General features: G+C 44.9%; 1 protein-coding gene across 3 annotated transcripts; it reads right to left on the bottom strand.

Annotated features, from left to right (window-relative positions):
- Positions 1-529: 529 nt before the first annotated feature.
- Positions 530-20535, bottom strand: LOC116786964 (single-stranded DNA-binding protein, mitochondrial-like). 3 transcript variants are annotated; one of them, XM_032688137.1, is made up of 16 exons: positions 20164-20535; positions 16490-16689; positions 15901-15949; positions 13256-13428; positions 12497-12618; positions 11074-11220; positions 10151-10249; positions 9728-9813; positions 8683-8853; positions 8454-8596; positions 5979-6018; positions 4828-4888; positions 3311-3451; positions 2581-2668; positions 1977-2065; positions 530-697 (listed from the first exon to the last, which is right to left on the bottom strand). In XM_032688137.1, the coding sequence occupies exons 1-16, from the start codon at positions 20497-20499 to the stop codon at positions 651-653; spliced, it is 1992 nt and encodes a 663-aa protein (XP_032544028.1). In that variant the 5' UTR covers positions 20500-20535; the 3' UTR covers positions 530-650. The 3 variants fall into 3 exon arrangements, with proteins under 3 accessions (XP_032544028.1, XP_032544030.1, XP_032544029.1); XM_032688138.1 differs by lacking the exons at positions 530-697; positions 1977-2065; positions 2581-2668; ... (1 more) ...; positions 4828-4888; positions 5979-6018 and adding an exon at positions 6313-7595; XM_032688139.1 differs by lacking the exons at positions 8454-8596; positions 8683-8853; positions 9728-9813; ... (5 more) ...; positions 16490-16689; positions 20164-20535 and adding an exon at positions 6106-6137.
- Positions 20536-20952: the final 417 nt, after the last annotated feature.

The following is a 20952-nucleotide window of genomic DNA, read 5'->3' as shown; positions in this document are numbered from 1 at the left end:
GAATGCTGATGTCATCCCGTGTGAAATGCCATAACAACCAAGACCTAAACACATGACCAAAGCAAGGTTTGCTGAAAGACAACACCTGATTTGATCAACTGCTGGGATCAACAGAGGGGCAGATGTAAATGCACAGGAGGCCTTCTCAAGGTCTGTGACAAAAAAACCCTCCAGCTGAGCACTAGTTGAGGCCAACAGCTCTTTTAACTAACTGTCTAACTGGCTTAGTGGAGAAAAAAAACCAAAACAACAGGGAATGACACCTGTAGAACAGAGAATGGATTTCAACAGTGAGAGGGGACAAGGCTGTCAGGCCCCACAAGACAGGAGGAGATTGTTAAGGCAGCCAAGGATATAAGGTTTGAAAATGGCTGAATATGCAAAGAGTGACTCCCATTTAAATATTCATCAGCTCAGGAATGAATACAGCTGCCTGGGTTATCTTTTCTCTTAAGAACAAAAAAGAAAGGAATCCAAACAATGATAACAGAGAGAAAGCAAATGGAAAAACAAAAACACACAGATACCCTATAGATAACAAACATTTTATTTATTTCTTAAAGCAACTACAGTAATATAAGTGATTACAGAATTACGAAGCACTGAAAATCCAAAGGAATTGAATGGCCTGGGTTCAAGCACTAATGACCTCACACCTTATCTCTCGGAGAGCCCTCACTCAGAAAAATCACATTATCTGAAAAGAAATCAAAAAATTAATCTTGAGGATTGTTTTGCCCTATTGCAAGCCTTCACACCCACAAAGACCACCTATTTGTGTTCAAATAAGCTGCATATTTCAGAACAGAACAGTCAATACAACAAAAAAGAGGGTCCAATACAGAGTTCTCCCTCTATGTCCCTGAAAGCTGACAAATTAATGTGCTCACATGAAACAAGTGTGCTAAAGCTGACGAAAAGGAGCAGCCAAAGACACTAAACACGTTTTAAAATAACAGTTTGATTCTTTGATTATCATCAGTATCAGATACAGCTTATTGCCTTTTCCAGTCTGCACAACCATGTCAACAGCCTATGGGAAGCTCCTATTTCATCAAGCCTCAGGAATTTCGAAAGCATCTTGAGATGGAGCCTCTTGAACACAAGGAAACCATTCGGATAATACTAATTAAAAAAAGATACTTTCTTCTCCCCTCCACCAATTTATAAACAGCAACTTACACCATTGCTAGCTAAACTGTTCATGTGAAAGTTTGATTTCTGTTGTTTTAAAGAGGCTGCAGAAACATCCAGAACTATGGCTGTTCTTTTCCCTTTCTCCTTCCTTTTCCTCTCTCCTAGCTTTTTTAGACATACTTGTGTAATAGAAATGTTTGCACTAATACCCAAATAATTTACCACTCCCTCAAAAGCCACAAGGTAGCAGCTCTACCCACAATAAAGATGTAGGATGCTCACGCTATTTAAATGCTCAAGGAAAGAGTTTTTTCTATTTCTCTTCTTCCCTGTGTCTGTCCAAGGCACAAGTGCACTCCTTACCCATTCTGTGCTCTTCTTATCACTACTGGCTACCAGAACAAGGTGTTTCTAAATTCTCCACCAAGTTATCTGCACATAAAACAATCTTCCACAGAGGTCCTTAAAGCTGGTGAAGTCTCCAGTCTTTAACAGGAAGAAAAAACTCCAGCAAACTGAGAAAAAGCTACTAAACAAACTCTGCTTAGAAAAGTAATCTGCCTGACCTGTAGTACTACATTCCAGTGTTCTTAAAACACAGTGTCTGCCTCCTGCACCAACTGGTTTGTGTGAGCAAAGGATGCAAACAGTTTGCAGCTGTATACTCTGTGTCTTCACAAGCAGGTCCAGAAGAAATCTACTGGTACAGACTATTCATTCTCTCAAAATCCCTGAGTGTGGATACTGAGGATGGAGACAAACCAAGCTCTATTTCAGAGGCCCTTCACTCTCTCTCCATCTTAAAAGGGCAAGGGGAACCTTGATGTGTCACTCCTTACCTGCTATAATTGTTGTGGCCTGTCGCCTCACATTGTTTTTATCTGTATATTCACCATAGTCTATCTTCCCTTCAACATAAATTCGAGAACTGAAAAAAACAATTTAGTTCTGGTCAGAGAACTGTGCTGCTGTTTTCCACTCTATATCTAGAATCACAGAATGGTTTGGTCCTTAAGGTCCCTTCCAACCCATCTAGTTCCAAATCCCCTGCCATGGGCTGGGACACCTTCCACTAGACCAGGTTGCTCAAAGCCCAATCCAACCTGGCTTTGAACACTTGCAGTGATGGGGCATCCACAACTTCTCTGGGCAACCTGTTCCGGTGCCTCACCACCCTGACAGTAAAGAATTTCATCTATAAATCTAATCCAAATTTCCCCTCTTTAAGTTTGAATTCATTACTCCTTGTCCTTTTCATCACTACTCCTGATGAAAAGGCTGAATTCAGAATCTAAGTACACAGGCATTTGTAGCAGTTGTTTGTAGCAGGTCTGCTGACATTTTATGGCACCTCTACCTTAGCATAGCTCTTGGTCACCATAATTATTACATTAATCAATTAGTAAGGCATTAAATCCTCAGCCACATTTCTTATTCACTTACCCCTTTCTCACATACTGATAGGTAACATCCCTGAGGCCCGGCCTGAAGACAGAGATCCTGTGCCACGTTGTCTTCTGACTGACATCACCTAAGTTAAATAAAAATAACTAAGTTGGATGCCAAACTCTTTTTGGTACAAGACTCAGAAATTAGTTTTTCTGAGAAGTGACTTGAAAACAGAAGTATACTAGCACTCAATATCCCACTTCATTCCAGAACTCAGTGTTCCACTCATCTGTGTCCAAATGAAAGTATTGTGCAGAAGTTCAAACCAAGAGATCACTTTTCCTGGAATACAATGCTCATACTATAATTTCCCCCCCCCACACACACACACAATCTACACTGAATAAAAGTTAGAGAAAACAAGACACCTGTAGCTTCAGACTGATGACAGAATCAGAGACAAAATGCATATTTTTTTTCTTTTTTTTTCCTCCTCTCTTGAAACATAAACAAGAGGAGAGGACCCATTACACCTCTGACAAACCCCAGCAGTGACAAACTGCCAACTGAACACTCTCTTCTCCAGAGGAAGGTTGACAGGCAGATCTCTCTTCATGCTGCTGGGGATCAGTAAGAGACAGCACCAGCATCTCTACTGACCCCAGAGGAACTTTCCTGCACCCAAGAGGTTTACACAGCAGCAAAAGAACAAAGTGTGGTGCTGCTGAACATGCAAACATGAGCTCAGAACACAGCAAAAGCAGGTTGCTCGCTGCAGACTCACCTCCCTGTCCTAGTTCACTATCCCCTGTCCGCCACATCTCATTGGTTGCAAGAGAAAATATGGTAACAGGATTTTTTCCTTCCACTTGCCTCATGATAGGGTCCTGTCCAACCCGACCCAGTAACTGGACACGATTCATGGCTGAAACAAGAGAATAAACACATATACAGGTGAACTATGATGCTTCTAATCATGCAAGCCAAAAACCAGCAGTTTTTGTGAAGGGCCAGAACCAAAACTTTCTGCACCTCCTAACCACTTTTCAAGCTCTTGTGACTTTTGCCTTATTCAGGCCCCCAGCAGATGGTTGACTGTGCCTGTACTGTCATTATCACTAAATAACTCAGCCAAATGTTCCTTTGTCATCTTTTTCCACAGACATATCCATATGTCACGAGACTATCTTGCATTTACTTGACTGGACTTTTATTTTTTTTCATTATGATAAAACCATAGCATTGCATTGTTTTTTCCTTAAAACAGTACCTTTAAAACAACACAGTTGCATTATTATACTCCATCCTCTGAATTAGAGGGTGACTAGTTTTGACACAGGTACCAGGCCTAGGCAGACACAGTTTATCCCTTCTCCATGTTCAAGGACAGCTGGAGGAGGTCAGGGGAGAATCATTCTTGCAAAAGCATGTGAAGTGAAGAGTGAAGTCTGAAGTGTACACCTGGAGAAAATCATAGTGGGGCAGCAGCACCCAAACAAGTCCCTCCCCCAGGCACAGAGGAATCTGGGAAACAAGCACATGAGACACCTAAGGGCAGGTGTTAGAAATCATGACAACAGCAGGCCCAATTCACTGCCATTGATAAAGTACAACCACCTGCTTTTTACAGGTGGTACTCTATGTCAGGGCTTTTCTCTTGTCCCCTCTAAAGTGCTGCTTGACTTGACAAAGACCAGATAGGAAGCTACAGGTCCAGAGAAGAGCAACGAGGCTGGTGAAGAGACTGGAGCACAAGTCCTATGAGGAGAGGCTGAGGGAGCTGGGGTTGTTCAGCCTAGAGAAGAGGAGGCTCAGGGGAGACCTCATCACTCTCTACAAATCCCTGAAAGGAGGTTGTAGCCAGGTGGGGGTTGGTCTCTTCTCCCAGGTAGCTGTCAGTAAGACAAGAGGGCTCGGTCTTAAGCTTAGGTTTAGGTTGGATATTAGGAAGAAATTCTTTACAGAAAGGATAATCAGACATTGGAATGGGCTGCCCAGGGAAGTGGTGGATTCTCCGTCCCGCAGGTTTTTAAGATGAGATTGGATGTGGCACTTAGTGCCATGGTCTAGTAACCATAGCAGTAGTGGATCAAGGGTTAGACTTGATGATCTCAGAGGTCCCTTCCAACCCAGCTGATTCTGTGATACTCAAGAGCCTGTGTGTTTGAAACAACACATTCTTAGTTACTATACTGAGGAGCGACTATACCTACCTGTTTCTCTCCTGCCATATTTCAGACCTCCTAAAAACTGAGATAAACACAACAAGTAACAGTAAGTTGCATCTCAGGAGCTACTTACATCTTTCCAGTACCAATGGGGCAACTGTATCAGAGTCATGTCTCACAAACTGGCGAAACACCTGAAGGAACAGACACATGTTAGTCTCCAGGACACAAAGTACCAGCAGCATTCAGAAGCCTTGATGACTCATTTTCTGAACACTTGTGGAGGTTCTGCAAGTATGTTCTTTTCCCTGTAAGGGGAGGGGACTGAGAAAAGAAATTCATTCAGCTAAATGAAGCCAGTGGGATTATTCAAAGAATATCTGGTTAAAGCAGCGTTAAAAAGCTGCCTAGGAGAAAAGGTGGTCCACAGGTACATCTCCAGCAATTATTTTTGGGACCTGCAGTAACTACTGTTATTCTGTAATATATAAGTAGGAAGGGAGAGGTTTAAAGTACAGTGGTTGTTCAGTTCTTTTGGCTTTGGTTTTCGGAAACAAAAACAGCTTTGATAGTTGCATCAACTTTCTGCTTTACTTCAGAGATTAACAAGACATGCCCAAATGTACATCCATCCACTGCCATGAGCAGCAGGATACACTGACAACCCCTGTTGTTCCTGAGCAGACAGCAAATCAAGGACAAAAAACCCCAGTGCCACAAATAAGCACAAGTGGGGGAAAAAAGTAAAGGAACTGCCTTGATGCCAGCAAATATCCCATCCTAGAAGAAAGGAGGGAACAAGAAAAGCCCAGGAACACTCCTGCAAGAGGCCCATGTGCAGGAACTGGAAAAAAAGCTCATTTCCTGTGACATGTGAACAGAGGAGCTAAACCAGAGGAAACGCAATCTGCAAAACGAAAGCTCTTTGGTGCATCTGCGTGCCTCACTAACATAACACTCAGATCATCTCAGACTCATTCCACGCAAAAGCCAGACCTTTCAATACACCGTTTTCCCAGCAGCTCAGTAACTAAGGCCCGGCATTTGCATCCCTGAAATACGAGCGCAAACAAGAACATCTTCACGGGCTGCAGCCCCGGCCGGGTTGGGCGAGCGGCCCCGGGGCCCTGGGCTATTCCCGGACCGCTGCCGTGCCCGGAGAGTCATTGCCAGACAGACGAGAGCGGCAGGAGCTGCTTCTCCTCCTCCTCCTCCTCCCGCCGCGGGCACACGGGACCCGAGTGCCTGCCCGGGGGGGCCTCCCCACGCCCCGCCCGGCCGTACCTGCCACGCCGGCCGCCGCCACATGCCTTCTCCGCCGAGCCTGCGGAGGGAAAAGCAGGGCTGAAGCAGCGCCCGAGGGAGCCCCGGCCCGGCCCGTTCCCGCCGCCCGACCCCGCGCCCTCCGCACCTCTCCCGCCGCCGCCGCGCCCGGAACAGGAAAGGGACCGACGGGAGGTTCCGGGCGGAAACCCGCCCCATCCCGGGGGGACAGGGGCTGGAGAACCCACGGGCAGCGACTGCTACGGCCACCCGGCTCGTCCCCCCCCCCGGCCCACGGGGGACCGGGAACTCTCGGGTGGCGGGGGAGGAGGGAAAAAAAAAAGTCACACCGTCATCGGTTAAAAAAAATTAAGATAAAATCTTTATTTGCACTTTTCAGTTCTGAAAATATAGGATCTAACAGTTAAAAGCCAGCATCATAAAACGAACTTCAGTAAAAACTGGAAATAAGCGAGTTACCAAGTTTACACTCTCCCTCGTAACAGTGCAGCGCGCTCTGTCCGACCAGGACACAGCCGACCAGGATCCACAAATATACATTTAGAGGGGAAGGGGAGGGTGGTGTAGTGTGAGGTCTAATAAATACGAAATACATACCGCAATTTACATGGGCAACTCCAAAAACCTGGAAAAGCCCTCTCTGATTCCCCACATCTTTGCTGAAAGGGTGCAGTTTGCAGGCAGGCAGCTGCACCAAGTGTGAGATACTGGAAGAGAAGCGGGTACCAGACCCAGCTACCAGCACACCACAGTCACCTCCCCCACTTGAACAAGGAGTCCTTGCTGATCGACAGAAGGCAAGCCAGGCATCAGGGACTAAGCTTACCCAGCTATAGGAATTTTGTTGCTGAAAGCTAAGGGAGGGAAAGTTTTTCTTCAGCTTCCACTCCTTAACTCAGTGTTTCCTTTTACTCTTTGTCCCCCATCAGTGAAACGCCACTCTAACTGCATCCCAAGTCCACCAGGACTGCTATGTAACCAGCCTGTCTCCTGATGTGTAGTTAACACAGCCATAGTCTCTGCCTACTCACTCCTAGAAGGGCCCTGCTGTTAATGCTGTCTCCATGTACAGCCACTGTTGCCCCTTTAAAGATACACTCAGCCAGAGCATTAAGACCACAAAATCATCAGTAACAGGGCCCAACTAAAGAAAGAGGGAAGTAAGGAGAGAAAATGCCATCTTTTCCCTTGTTTGGCAGAGCTACAATTAGTCTGTATCAAGAGCAATTACACAAGAAATTTAACAGTTAAAAGACTGGGGACAATAACCTTAAATTCCCTGATCCAACACTTGTAAGCCAGTCATTCTTCCCTCAGCCAACACCTCATCATAACTAAGGAGGTTACAAAAAAAAAAAAAGAATACGAGAGGGAGAGATAATATGGGGCACTGGTCAGTGCAGACCCTCAGCTTTCACAGGGCCCTTCAGCAAACAGAGCTTTTTGGACAACACAAAAATTCAGTAACCCAGAGTAAAGCTAAATGAGCGACAGCTTTTCCCTCCCACCAGGCGCTTGCTCTTCTGCTTAGAAGAGGTTTCAGACTCTTGCAACTTGGCACTTCCTAAGGTTTGGTCCTTCATGAGGGTCTGGGCAAGGCGAGCTGCTTTAAGTTCCCTGCAGGGGGGAGATGGAAGGAAGAGGAGAGGAAGAAAACCGGGTCATGCATGAATCCCCATCAGCTACAGAAGCAAGCTATGAACAATCTTGCACAAGAGGGTTACTGTAGTACTCCAGCATTGTAGGAGGGGGGGCAGCTTTCCACCCAAGAGGGTGACATGAAGATTACTGTAACTGTCTTTAGAGATTTACCAAAAGAAAACTATGTATCAGGTCAGCAACACACTGGCACCAGCGTGACGAGCCCCTAGCTCAGTTTTTCTCCCATTGTTTCGGAAATTTGTGAATGGCAAAACTTATAAAGGCACATGCTTCTTTTCCATAGCACCTTTCTTCCCTTGCTGTTCTTCCAGAGAATACACTCTTCTGTCTACACAAAAAAACCTACTCTCCAGCTGACTACTGCACTAAGAGGGGTGGTGGGGCAGTTCCTAGGTCCCAGCACCTTAAAACATTATTGCCAACACCAGTGAGAGGGAACAAGGGGAAAAAGGATGTCTGCCACCACCTGAATATTCCCTTCCTTCTGTGCCAGACCACTATCTCAGTGCATTATCAATTCCTCATCTGCCCCCGGCTGCTTCCTGTATCAATATTTTCCATCACCAGTGGTTGCAGGAAGTGCACAAGTTCACTGTTCTAACTCAGCCAGCTCCTCAGAGCCAGAACTGAAGTACAGCTGTTTGGGCACTGCAAGTCCCTGCTACAGCCTCACCATCCTCCCAGCTCCAGGCACAGGACCCGCCTGGGTATTTCTGCATGTGTTCTCTCAGGACTACCACCCTCCATTCAAGGCTAGTGACCAGCACTTGTTATGCCCATGCCTTCTCCCCTTCATGCCCAAGCCAGTCCTACCTTTCCAGCATGGCCGTCTTGCATTTCTCCACATTTAGCTCTTCCTGGAGCTGGAGAGCTTTTCCACATGAAGGACGGAGAACAGGGTGTTTAGTCAGAGCTGTGGCAGAAGGTCTTTCCACTGGGTCAGGATGGATCATGAGCTAGAAGGCAAAGGAGTTCAGAGTTTAACACTCCTGCCACATAACAACTGCAAAAGCCACCTTTCTGTCAGAGACTACTTCCTCACCTTAAGGAGCTCAAGAAAGGTCCGGGGAAGGTTCTGGGGGATCGGTGGGATGTTGCCTTTGCGGATGTGGTGCCACATGGTCCCGTTGTGAGGCAGCGGTGCTGCACCAGCTGCCAGAGCTACCGTGAGTGCCAGGGCAAAGATGTCTGCCTTGGGCAGGTTGCAGTATTGCTGCAGAGAGAAGGTGAAAGGTTGTAGAAAGGGAACATCTTGCTGTACTAAACAAAGGTGGTTGGGGTTCAAGCTCAAAAAGAAACAGCCAAGCAAGTATGTTTATGGCACTGGCTTCACCATTCCAGTGAGCCGCTTCCTTCTCTTTAGGACAAAAACATTGTCAGCAGATAGTACTGTAACTAACAGCATGTTGGCTTTCACCATGAAGGTGAACTTGCAGCCCACTTTATGATCACTGCAGCAGCTCCAGAGGGTGGCCTAACAGATGTGTACCTCCACCCTTCACCAAAAGGCAATAAGCCCAACTCAAGGCTGCATCTGACACATTGACCCAGCAGTTCCCAAAGCCACTTGCAACACAAACAGATACTGTCACTTAAGTACCTGAGCTGATGAACACATCCAACCTGGTTGTTCAATACAGATTTCCTTTTTTTCCACTGGCCAGTGACAAGACTGCAGTCAAGTTTAAGAGGTATGTTGTGCCTCTCACCTCTCCCCACTACCTGTTCAGTGTTTGTTGTACAAGGCATCTGTCTGGCTAAATATATTCCTCAGTAATCACATCCAGCAGTTTAATATCAGCTGAGTGTGCAAATTAAATTACTCCAAACCAATAAGGTTTTGTCTCATTAATTCCTCACAGGCAATAGTTGCAATAATCCAATGATAGTAATTTATAAGGTATTGTAAATATTTACATGATAAGACCCATACCTATACTGTTCATAATAAAGCATTAATTTTGCTGATTTCACAGCCAGACCAGACAGAAGAAACAGGAGATAAGGTGAGGAACACACTATACTAATGACTGCACTGCAGTTGATCTCTCTCCACTTGCTCCCCACTGCCCTGCCAGCAGCTGTACCTCTTGCAAAATCTCATTGGCCAAGAACCGTCTGTCTCCTTCCTCCACCTGAGGGTTTGTTATTGATGTCACATGTCCAAGGTCACCTGGGACAAAGAACAAGCAACTGGAATGTAATGAAGAAACTGATGTAGTTCTCCATCAATAAAAGCCTGCATCTTATAGGCACCAGTAAGAGCAACAACAAAATACTAAGTAAAAGAGCAAGCTTGCTCCTACTCAAGAATCTGGGCTTGGAAAGAAGCTCATGAGTTTTCTAGGAGCTGTCTCCTCAGAGGAATTAATTCTGGTAGGTAACTGGGGCATTCAGGACTTTGCTGTCAGTTTTGTATGCGAGTCTCTTCAGCCAGCAGGACAGAGCAGTATCGAGCATTAATGGGCAGCCCTAATCTTAAACCAGTTGTAAACCTGGCTAAAACCTACCAATCTTATACACCACACCAGAAGAGAATTCATCTTCACTGTCACTCTCCTGCCCAGCGGGACCTGCAACTGCCAGCTTGTGACAGATGAAGATATTACCTGCAGGACAGAAAAGTTTTGCAAGTGTGATATCAGTAGTCAGACTGCATCAGCCTGACAACTTTCCAAAAATCCTGCCTGTCACACTAGTTAAGCTTTGCAGCCAGAGAAACTGTGCACATGCTTCCCACCAGTTAGTCTGCTTTCTGCCCAGCTCACGTATTCAGCAACACAGCTGGTAGAAGACAGCTGCATCTTGTGCAGAAAATATCCTAGTGAAATCAACTTCCCCTCCCTCTGCCCTCTAAGCTAAAAGCATGATTTCAGCAGGAAAAAGGAGCTCCACTATAAGAATATTAACTCTGCGACCGGGGGGAGCACTGCCCAGGAGGTGCCCATCCTCAGCTGCAGAAAGGAAACCTTGTTACTATTTTTGCAGGAACTTAATCCCTCAGGGTAACTCCACATACAAAAGTCAAGTGTTGTGCAACAAGGCAGAAGCAAATAAGGAAGTCCCCGTGTTCATTAGCAGCCCTACTTGCTCCACTGGTATGAAGGTGATTCCCATGAGCCAGGATTACAGAGATCAGGAGGCAAAAGTAAAATGCTGCTGACTACCAGAGAAGCACTTTTAAAGCAGCAGTAGTGGCACAAATAAAATAAATAAATAACCACCACAACAACAAAACCACCAAACAAAAACAAAGAAACAAAAAAAACCCCAACACACAAAACCCCCACACACAAACCACAAGACATTTACCTTTTAGGGCAAGTCTTCTTTCCTTTGAAGCATTATGATAGGTCCAAGCAGAAGGATCTGTTACAGATCCTACCCCTGAAGGGTCACTAGGAAGACCTTCCACAAAGTGCACTATACTTACTAGGTTTGATATCCAGGTGCACAAGGCCAGAGTTGTGGATGTATTTTAGCCCCATGGAGACTTGTAACAATATTTCCTTCAGCTCTGCTTCCAGGAAATACTGCCCTAGCTTTGCATTTTCCAACAGCACATCTTGGAGACTCCCACCTGGGTGAAAACAGGCAGTCTGAGACCTCACAAAGGTTTTTACAGAGCAGCATGTTTGTAACAGCTTAGTAGAAACTACTACCTAGAACACTTGCAGGCTTGCAAGGATGCACTGGCAAACCCAAACCAGACCAGCTAATATATGCCCTATATATGCTCTAGACATCACCATTTAACTTCAGCCTTTCAATTGCCTCAGAATGCCCTTCCTCCTGCTCACCAAGGACTGAGCAACTGCAGCACCAGGAGGGCTGGCCTGGTAGTGACACTGATGGTGCTTCAAGTGAACAGTGGAAAAATTAATTACTTCTGCCATGCTTACAAGCAGGAAGCAGGTATATGAATGCTGGAGCAAGGAAATTAAGTTCCTCCTAGAAGATTTTTGACTGAAGAATGTAACATTTAACACAGACACAGAGTTTTGTGGGTCTCCATTGAGGCACTCTGGCTATTTTAGCACTAATAAATATCATGGCTCCTCTCTCCATCAGCCCACTTGTCACCACTTCTCCTTTAATATCAGATACTCATCCACTAGAACACAAGCAATACGTCAGTGCTGCAGCAACAAGCACCATATTTCATGGTTCCCTCCACCACATTTGAAAGCATTACTCCAAACAGCTATCACCACTCTTCACTGAGCCCCAGGACTGCAGGTGCAGCTGAAAGATGAGCATTACATATTTGCCTTCAGCTCCCCTGGTAGCCAGATGGGTCCTTTTAAATTTCTCTCAAACAGTGCTGTGGCCAAGGGCAAACTCAAGTAAGAGTGTACCACCCTGTCTGCAGCACCCCATTTACACTTTGCCTCATTATTTGCTCCATTCCTCTGCAGTTGTCAACACTTTTCTCCTAGTCAAGATGCCTTCCTCTCAACCAGGTAGCCACTCTTCTAATTGTTATCCACCTTCATTAAGACAAGTTTGTTGCTGAGGTACATGGCCTTTAAGTTATCTGCTCTTGAGTCACTTATATCAGATGTTACCTGGACAGTCCCACACAGAGCTCTAAGCATCAGCATGGGGAATGCTCCTCCAGGTCAGCCAACACAGAGGAACAGTTTTAAAATCCCAGAAATTAGAGGGTATTCACTGCCTCTAACACACTGGCACCATTCAGAGCTTCATCTAGATCTTATGAGCCCTTACTGGATTCTCTATGGATATGTAGCCCTGGTGCAGTTTGCTTTGTTGTAAGCCAAAATGTCCCATATTTAAGAGGGCAACTGCACCCATCCTGAGATCTCAACCTTTGACAATGTCCCAGCTCTTACCATTGCAGTGCTCATTTTGGATAATCATGTGATCGTCCTCTGCCCAGGCCGAGTAGTAGCGCACAACATGGGGGTGGTGTCCAAGGACAGCATGAGCATAAACCTCACGCAGTGCCAGCTGCCTAGAGAAGCACACACAGAAAAAGCACAGGTTACAGAGTGGCAGAGCCTGCTTGAGAGCCCAGATTGCAGCCTGGCTTGAGAAAGGGGGAACAGAGGTGATCAGGACTTATCTCTTGAGTTTTGACAGACAGACTGGCTCTCACAGCTGCTGAAAAAAAACCTGCCCTTGCTCAAGTGTGCTAAGCAGCTGTCCAAATAAAATAATCACTGAGGAAGTCTTTTGTTAAAGAGGCAAAAGCAGCAGCAACTTCAAAGACTTTGCTTTAACATGCAGGACACCATGAGCTGGTCAATACAGATGTGAGCAATGCTGGCCATAAAGCAGGGCAGGGACTTTCCACAAACAAACTACTTGACAGTTATTACTTTAAAGAAAATGTCTGGATGGACCCAAGGAATTCAGGTAAGCCATTATCTCACTTTGCAATGCATAGGACTTCTTCCTTAGACATTTATATCCAATAGTTCTACAGTGCTGTCTTCCCCCACTCTTCTGTTACTTTCAAGTGCAACAGCAGCCAATTTTTGCTCATGCCATCCCTCAGATACCTTGAGATCCACACTCCCTCCTTCCCCATCACACCTCTCAAGAACATGCCCATCATTTCAACTGGCAGTTTCTAGCTACACACTCACTCATCCGAGGATCCTGCCAGAGGCCTTTTGGAGCGTTTGATGGCATAAACACATCCATCAAGGCGTTTGATGCACTTGTAGACAGAGCCAAATTCCCCCACACCAATTTTTTCTAGTTCCAGGAACTCCTTCTTGTAGCGGGAAACCATATTGCTCTCTTTCAGAGGATATCTCTAAAAGGTCACAAAAACAAAGACAAGTACAAGTTGAAAGATTTAAACAAAGGCTTAAAAAATAATATCTGTCGTGTTTTTAGAGGTGTGTAGCACTTGCTCTCAGACTACCCATGTTGCTCTCGCTCCCATTCTGGATGCTCATCTGGATGCACACAGGCATGTGTGCAGGTGCACTGCCTGTTCTCCTTGAAATACTACCTTTCACTTAACCACACTGTGTTTTTTCTGACCACCTACCAAAGGCCAAGTTATGGGGCTGTGTTTGTTTTGTTTTTTATAAAATCATGACTTGCTAGCCATAGGTGTAGAAACTGCAGCTAAGGAGAATTTTAGTCTAGTTTGGTGTATGTGCCTAAGCCTTCTTGGGTTACTGCCACTCCATCTCTTCTCTTGGCAGCCCAGACCAGTTTCTAGACCCATAGCTGATGGAGTCAGTCAGGGAAGAACAGCAGGCAACAACAAAATACTGAAATAACTGGCCTAAAGACAAGGCTTGAGAAGACCTGTTACCAAATTTGGTAGGTAGAAATCCAGTACCTCTGAATTAGCCAGACTCACGTACTGAATTTGTGTTTAAGTAAGAGTTATTGCCTATTTTGAATACAGGAGAGAAGTTTTGTGGCCTGAATGTTGGCTTCATGTGGCTCCAGCTATGTAAGAGATGCTTTACTCTGGCAGCTGAGGTTGCCTGCAGCAAGGCCATTCTGCATCAGTTCAGGCTCTTCAAGTTTGAAGCACCAGCTGTTGACTAATGGCAGATTAGCTGGTCTCTGTGTATTTGTTTGTATCCCCACTGATTTCTCACCCAGAGACACTTTTCCACAAAGGGTTGAAAGCCTGCAGAACAGTTGGAACATCATTATTGCTACAATAATGGCCACCAGGGAAATAGGAACTGCTGGTACTGCTTGTAGAGTGATGCCTACTGGCAGGGGAGATGAGTAAAAAAAGATAAGCAGCGGAGCATGAAGTGAACAACAAGAGAGCGAACTAAGTGATTTTTCTCCATGCTCCTGCATCCCTCACAGGGACAGTAGCTCATGTGGCAGAGTGGTTTCCACAGAAACCACTGCTGTGATTATGGTGGTATGTGGTATATGACCTTAAAGAGGAGGGGGTAAGAGTTGGTCCTCACAGCCAGCAAGATGTGGCTCACATGAAACAGCAGCCCTTCACAACAGGTGAAGGCATAAGGCAGCTGTATTTTACACTATCTTAAAAAGCTTGGGAATAAAGATACCTCATAGTACACAATTTTATATCTATATTACATAATCTAATCAGCACTCGAGCAGAATAATATTTCAGTAAATCACAAGCTACTCAAGGCTTTCTTCTAGGGAAAACAATAATTGTGGCAGCCCCGGATGTTGCCTGGTAGCAGATTGGCTCTGCAGGTGTAGTTTTTCCATGGAGACCAGTTTTCCTGCAATACCAGTCTGCTCGGCTAGAGGGTACCGTTATTCTTCTGTAAGCCTAACTCGCAACTACAGACTTGCATAAGTCAAAGTACTTCCTTCAAGGGGCTGCTCAGGAAAATTGAGATTTTTACCTCATCAAAATGAAGAAATTTAATTGAGGCTTGCCTTGTTTTCCAAAAGCCAGCTGGATAGGCAGCATCCCTCCAGATAAAACTGGGAAGAAGGAAGAAGACTGTGGGACATGGGTTCCCACACCACTGCCCAACTCTGCCATCACAGCTGGGAGTAGATGGGACCTCACACCAAGGCTAAAGCTGAGGTTTGCCAGCGAAGTACAGTGGTCAGCAACAGCAAGAGGACTCTGTTTGGAGCTCTAAGATAGAGTTTGCTGTCCTGTAGCTATTTAAGGTGTGGTGGGGCCTTCCCTTGGACCCCAAGGCACACATACACCCCCCCAGCTGGACATTTTCCCACAGAGTACAGAATTTGCCACCTTGCTTCGGAGATTTGTCATCAGTACTACTGCAACTCAAACTGTGCCCTCAGTACTTATCCACAGCTGAGTCTTTGTGGTTTTGCAGTGCAGGTCCATATGCTATTTGCAATATAGAAGCCATATTCCTTTAACATCCAAAAATGCTCAGTACACCAATTCATAGGAACAGCAATATACCTGCTTTTTCGAACCACAAAGGTACAATCCCTATTTATGCTAACTCAGTAGTTTAGTAATACAGTTCCCTCTGAGGAACCCAAATTATATTTCCCAGGAAGACCTCCTGACCAAAATCAATGAGTTTTATAGTATTACTTGTCAAAGTTTCAGATCTGCTTTAGTACAAGTTTCCTTTAGAGATAGGAATCACTACCAAGTTTGTCATCTCAAACAAATGTTAACAAAACTTTAACCTTGGAATGATTCTGACATAAGTATTCATCCTCTGGCATGACGTCAAGATTTATACTTCAATAACAGAATAAATTTTAAACACTAAGTCTCTGCTAGCATCATATCCACTCTGCAGGAGGGAAATACAGAGACACTCACCTGTGGAGGTAGCTCCTGTTTAATCTGGCTTCTTGGACGAGGATCCTTCCTACAACAGAAGTTTAGGAAAGTCTGGTGTTATCATTTCAGTGAAGCAATGCAACTGAGATTTGACATGAAAACATCCTTCAAAAGAACCTCCAACTTTGCTTCACAGCTTAAAATGTATTTTTTAGAGTTAACACACAAGTTTTTAGTCAAGGCCTTAAAAGACTGCAGTCCTAGGTTAGAAAATCTTTGTTTCCATCTAGAAAGCCTCCACAAAGCAACTTCAGTACTGCCCACACGACAGAGTGGCATTGTCCAGAGGCATCATTCTCCTGGACACCCTATTACTGGTAAAGCTACAGTCACAGAACTGAGGTTAGCTGTTGATCCTCCACTTACATTCCTGAACAAAGGAAGTGATTGATTTTTATTCACATTTTCATTACCTTTACATGTCTAGTAATGTTTGCTCTGCACCAATGAATACTACAGAAGTGAATGATTCACTGTTAGCAAATAAGCGCAGATACTGAATGTCTCCATTACTTATCTCCTTCAAACAGTCTGCTTCCAGTCTGCTGTTTAAGATGAGCTCACTTACAGCTCTTCTCTGGTCTTCCTCTTGCCATTAGAAAGAAAGAGCATTTGTCGATACGACTCTGGTGTAAAGGGATTAATGTTGACAAGAGAAGCTTGGGTAGAGTCATCTGAGGCAGCACCAGGAGCGTATCTTGGCTGTCGATAGCCTTTGGCTGGGACCTTCATCCCAGATGAAGGAAAAGCTGTCTTTGATAACAGGCTCTGTATTGAGAGAGGAAAAAGAAGTGGAAAATAAACAGCAAAAATGTTTTTGTGTCTGCTATGTCAGAACAAAATTTCTGTTCTCCTCAGAGAACTCAGCTCCCTTCCTTGGGACCGCTGACTCCTAAATCCCCGTGTCCCTAGTTTAGTCCTGATGGTTTTCTTCTTCCACAAAGCATTTCATTCTTTGTTAGCCCTTTCAGATTCTATTCCCTGCTCACTTGGGTGAGGCCCGCAGAGCCATTTTGGCAAGCACAGTCCTCAAGAGGTGCCAGCTGCTCCTCTTTCTCACCTAGAGAAACATAGAAATTGCATTGTATGTTACATTAACATGGAAGACCTAGTTCTGTCAGGCATGGACTGTTGCATCAGTTTGGTCAGAACAGGTTTGTCAGGAGATGAGTTGGAACACCACCCAAGTTTCCTTGTGGTTCTCCAACAATAAGCAGTTTTAGGACATGGTAAGTTGGTAGAAATATTTTTTGTATGGCCACTGGTAAAGCAACCAAATCCCATTTCTCCTCATGAATAAAAAACAGAGTTTCAGAAATTTAAGTTCAAAAGAAGCCTCTGGATCTTCTATACTTCAGCTTCCCAGAGAAGACAGACTATTGGGTTTCACCTACTATTCCAAAACCTTCAGAGAAGCACATCACTCTTGAGTTGGAGACATAAAAATCTACTCAGTCTGACTTAACCTCTTCAGTAACCATCAGCTTTTTAAAAACATCAGTTTGGTTTTGACTTGTTTCAGCTTCAAGAGAACAATATTAGCTCTAGAGGGTTTTTAATATACTGCTTTCCTCTAGTTTTAAAAGCTCTTCAAGAACTCTCCCTGTTGATGATGAAGGTACTCCGATATCTTTCCAGTCCAGCAGTAGTCTCACTATTATGATCCCAGAGCCACATCTTCACTCACACCTAGAGTTGCTCTTTTCTCTCAACAAAAGTTTTTGAAGATAAAAAACCTAAAGCTGCATACAGTATTCCACATCCACCTAACTGGTGCTGCACTCATAGATATAGCTACTTCTGGGACATTCCTTTATTTCTATATTGTGCTTAAAAATTTGGCTCCTTGTTTACTGTGACCCTGAAAATGACTCTTGATCTCTTTTTCAAGCTCTGCATCTCATTGCTCCTGAATAGGAAAATCCTGCTTATGGATGTATTAAAAGCAGTATATATCCAGGCCCAATTTACTCAGCAGCCTAGAAGCTGTGTAGGATTGTGGCTAAATTCCAGTCTAACCACAAGCCAAGGAAGGGATGTCAAATACCATTCCAGCCTGTTGATGTGTGCACGTACGCAATTCCTGTCTGCTCTACAGGGGCTTTATTTTTATTTCACAATCCAGCAGACTTGTCTCCCTGTAACATCATCTGAGAGTAGCTGCTGCTATGCAGTGTAGGGCAGCTACCATAACCAGCTCTAGCAATCTGTTCCAGGATTGAGCAAACCTACAAAATGCAATCATCTGCTTCCTGCCATGCATCCCAGCTGGGGCTCTGGTGCTCATCTGTCTGCAGTTAGATGTGGCTCTGCTCTCTTACCCTTTCTATCACCTTCAAATGTTCCAAAATCAATGCTCCCAGCCTTGTTGATAAGATTTGGGCCCTTTAGAGCCCACCTTTTGCAGCATGCTTGGAAACCAAGACCTTTCTCCCAGATGACAGCAAAGGAAAAGAAATTGTTGATTTGGTGCGATTGCTGCTCGTGAGCTACAAGGTGACAAACTATAAAGCAGCGTATCTTGAAGCATCCAGCCAACATATTAGCTACACAAGAGCACACACTGAAAACACCCTTCCCCTTTCAGCAGCCCATCTTGTCTGGAAAAGGTTCTAGACCCTTGTTATGGTTTAGCTCCAGCCAGTGACTAAGCCCTTTGCTCCCAACCCCACCCCTTCCCCCAGTAGGATGGGGAGAAGAAATGGGGCTGTGTGTGGGGGGGGAAGTAGGTAAAACCTGTGGATTGAGAAAAGAACAGTTTAATGATTAAAATATAATAATTATTATCATTGCAATGAAAAGAGGTAACAAAACGAGACAAATAAAACCCAGGATAGAGAAGTGATGCACAGTACACTTGCTCACCACCCACTGACTGGTGCCCAGCCCATCCCTGAGCACTGATCGGCCCCTCCTGGCTAATTCCTCCCTGTTTCTACATTGAGCACAACATTCCCTGGTAGGAAATATCCTTTGGCTGGTTCCTGGCAGCTGTCCTGGCTATGCTCCCACACAGCTCTTGTGCTTCTGCTCACTGGCAGAGCATGGGAAATTGAAAGGTCCTTGACTTTGGGTAAGCACTACTTAGCAACAACTACAACATCAGTGTGTTAGCAAGATTGTTCTCACACTAGATCAAAAAAACACAGTACAGCACTAGCTATTAGGGAGAAAATTAACTCCAGGCAAAACCAGGACAACCTCTCACGTATGTTAAGGTGAGATTTAGGGAGATTTTTTTATAAAGGGTCACTGCAGGAAATTCTTGGAGTGATGCCATTTAGAGCTGCTCCTTCCCTAAGGAGTGGCAGGCCACTCCTCAGCAAATATTGCCACACAGTTGATCATATATGGCCAGAGGATCATCCTTTTATCCACATAATCAGGTTTCTGGAGGAGGATGGAAGTCAAATCCTAGCTCAGAAGTATTAAAAAGTCTGATAGGCTGTGTATCACCTGAGCAAAGGAACAACCAGTCCATCAGTAGAGCAGGAATATTGAGAGAGGGACCAAGAGCTACACTTCATTGCCAGTTTTGACAGCAAGGACCCAGTGCACACACCAGAAATTATCTAGGAACAGAGAAGGTGGTGCTAAGTCTCTATCTGTGATTACAGAAGACAAAAAATGAGTTGTATTATATTCTATGCAAGAAGTTTCACAGAAAACAGAGTCTGGGATCATTCTCCTAAGAAACTAGCTCTGTAGATAAGTGAGCCTTAGTATAAAGGATATACCCAGCCACAGCATTTCCAACTTTCAAGAGAAAACCCACTTGCACCCAAAATTGTGCTGAACAGAACAGTAAGGGTAGCTGCCTATCTCCAAGCTCCCCCTGGAATGATGAGCTTACTGAAGGGAGATCCATTTATCTCCTACAGAGATGTGACAGACATCCACTTCCTTAAGCAGAGTGTCAAGTGCACATGGGAAGCCAAAGCATATGGTTGCTTCAGGTTTTCTAACTCAGACTGACCCAATACCAGCTAATTGGTTTTAACAACATCTTTAAAAGAGTCAAGACAATTGCTCCCACACACAGGTTTCTACTCACACCCACAGAATAGCCCTTCCTTAGCTCATTGTCCAGGTTTCTAAGGGAAGAGTACAAGCTATCAACAGTAACATTAAAAAAAGCTTTCCACAGAGCTGGAAACAGATCCCCTCACCACCCACACAGTGATGCCACAGCAACACCAGAGACCTTGCCTGCTCAGGCAGAGCATCGATACATGCCCTTACCTTGGGAGTGTGGGGGGTGTCACACAGCTGCAGCTTTTTCCAGGTGATGTGCAGTGGTGTCTCGGCACTGCCCCAGGTCTTGTTCACAGCTGGGGAAGCCTTCAAGGTGGGACTCACCCAGGCTTTCGTCCTGCTCAGGAAAATCTCACTAAACTTGCTCTGAGGGGGGGTTGCTGGAAGAGGACTGCTCTCTTGCCACTTCTGGAACTCAGACCTCCTGGGAGGGCTCAAGCTTAGGGAGTCCTCCTCATTTACACTTCTGTCTTCACTCTCTTCACCACAACTGGAAAAATCCAGCCGCTGAACAAATTCATCACTGTTGTCCCAGTCACCCATGTCACCACATGAAACAGAACAGGTATAGCTGATACTGGCCTGTTTTGTTAGAGGGAGAAGGTTAGAGGGAGAGGAAGACAGCATTATTTACACAGATTAACTATCTTCTTCCTTGCTTCATCAAGGACATCAGTTCTGCTGACTGCACTCCCCCACCCCAATCCCACAGGCACAGAAGCTTTAATCACTCATAGGTGTCATTAGACAGCCTTGGTTAATGAAGAGTATCCCAGAATTACTAAGTACAAATCCATTCAGCTACTGCTCATGTAACAGCAGATTTTGCCTTTTGTCTTATTGGTGCAAGTCAGATACAACTCAGAAGCCGCTACCTTTGTCAGTAAGGCTCCAAGAGAACTCTTCCCTCCACTAATACTTAATCACTGTTCTCATCACACAAAGAAACAAAGCTATCCCATCCTAAAAAACAACACACACCAATCCTCCCCTCAC

The sequence above is a fragment of the Chiroxiphia lanceolata genome, chromosome 5 (assembly GCF_009829145.1).
Source record: "Chiroxiphia lanceolata isolate bChiLan1 chromosome 5, bChiLan1.pri, whole genome shotgun sequence".
Lineage (NCBI taxonomy): Eukaryota > Metazoa > Chordata > Aves > Passeriformes > Pipridae > Chiroxiphia > Chiroxiphia lanceolata.
The sequence above is the reverse complement of the archived record's forward strand: the minus strand, read 5'-3'. Positions and strand labels throughout refer to the sequence as shown.

Bases quoted from the DNA above. Each gene is read 5' to 3' on its own strand.
- LOC116786964 (XM_032688137.1), bottom strand. From the start codon at position 20,499: ATGGGTGACTGGGACAACAGTGATGAATTTGTTCAGCGGCTGGATTTT. The intron at 2,669-3,310 runs GTGAGTCTGCAG...TATTTAACTTAG, and splicing joins TAGTGAACTAGGACAGGGAG to GTGATGTCAGTCAGAAGACA. The intron at 2,066-2,580 runs GTAAGTGAATAA...TGTTTTTTTCAG, and splicing joins TATCAGTATGTGAGAAAGGG to TTCTCGAATTTATGTTGAAG.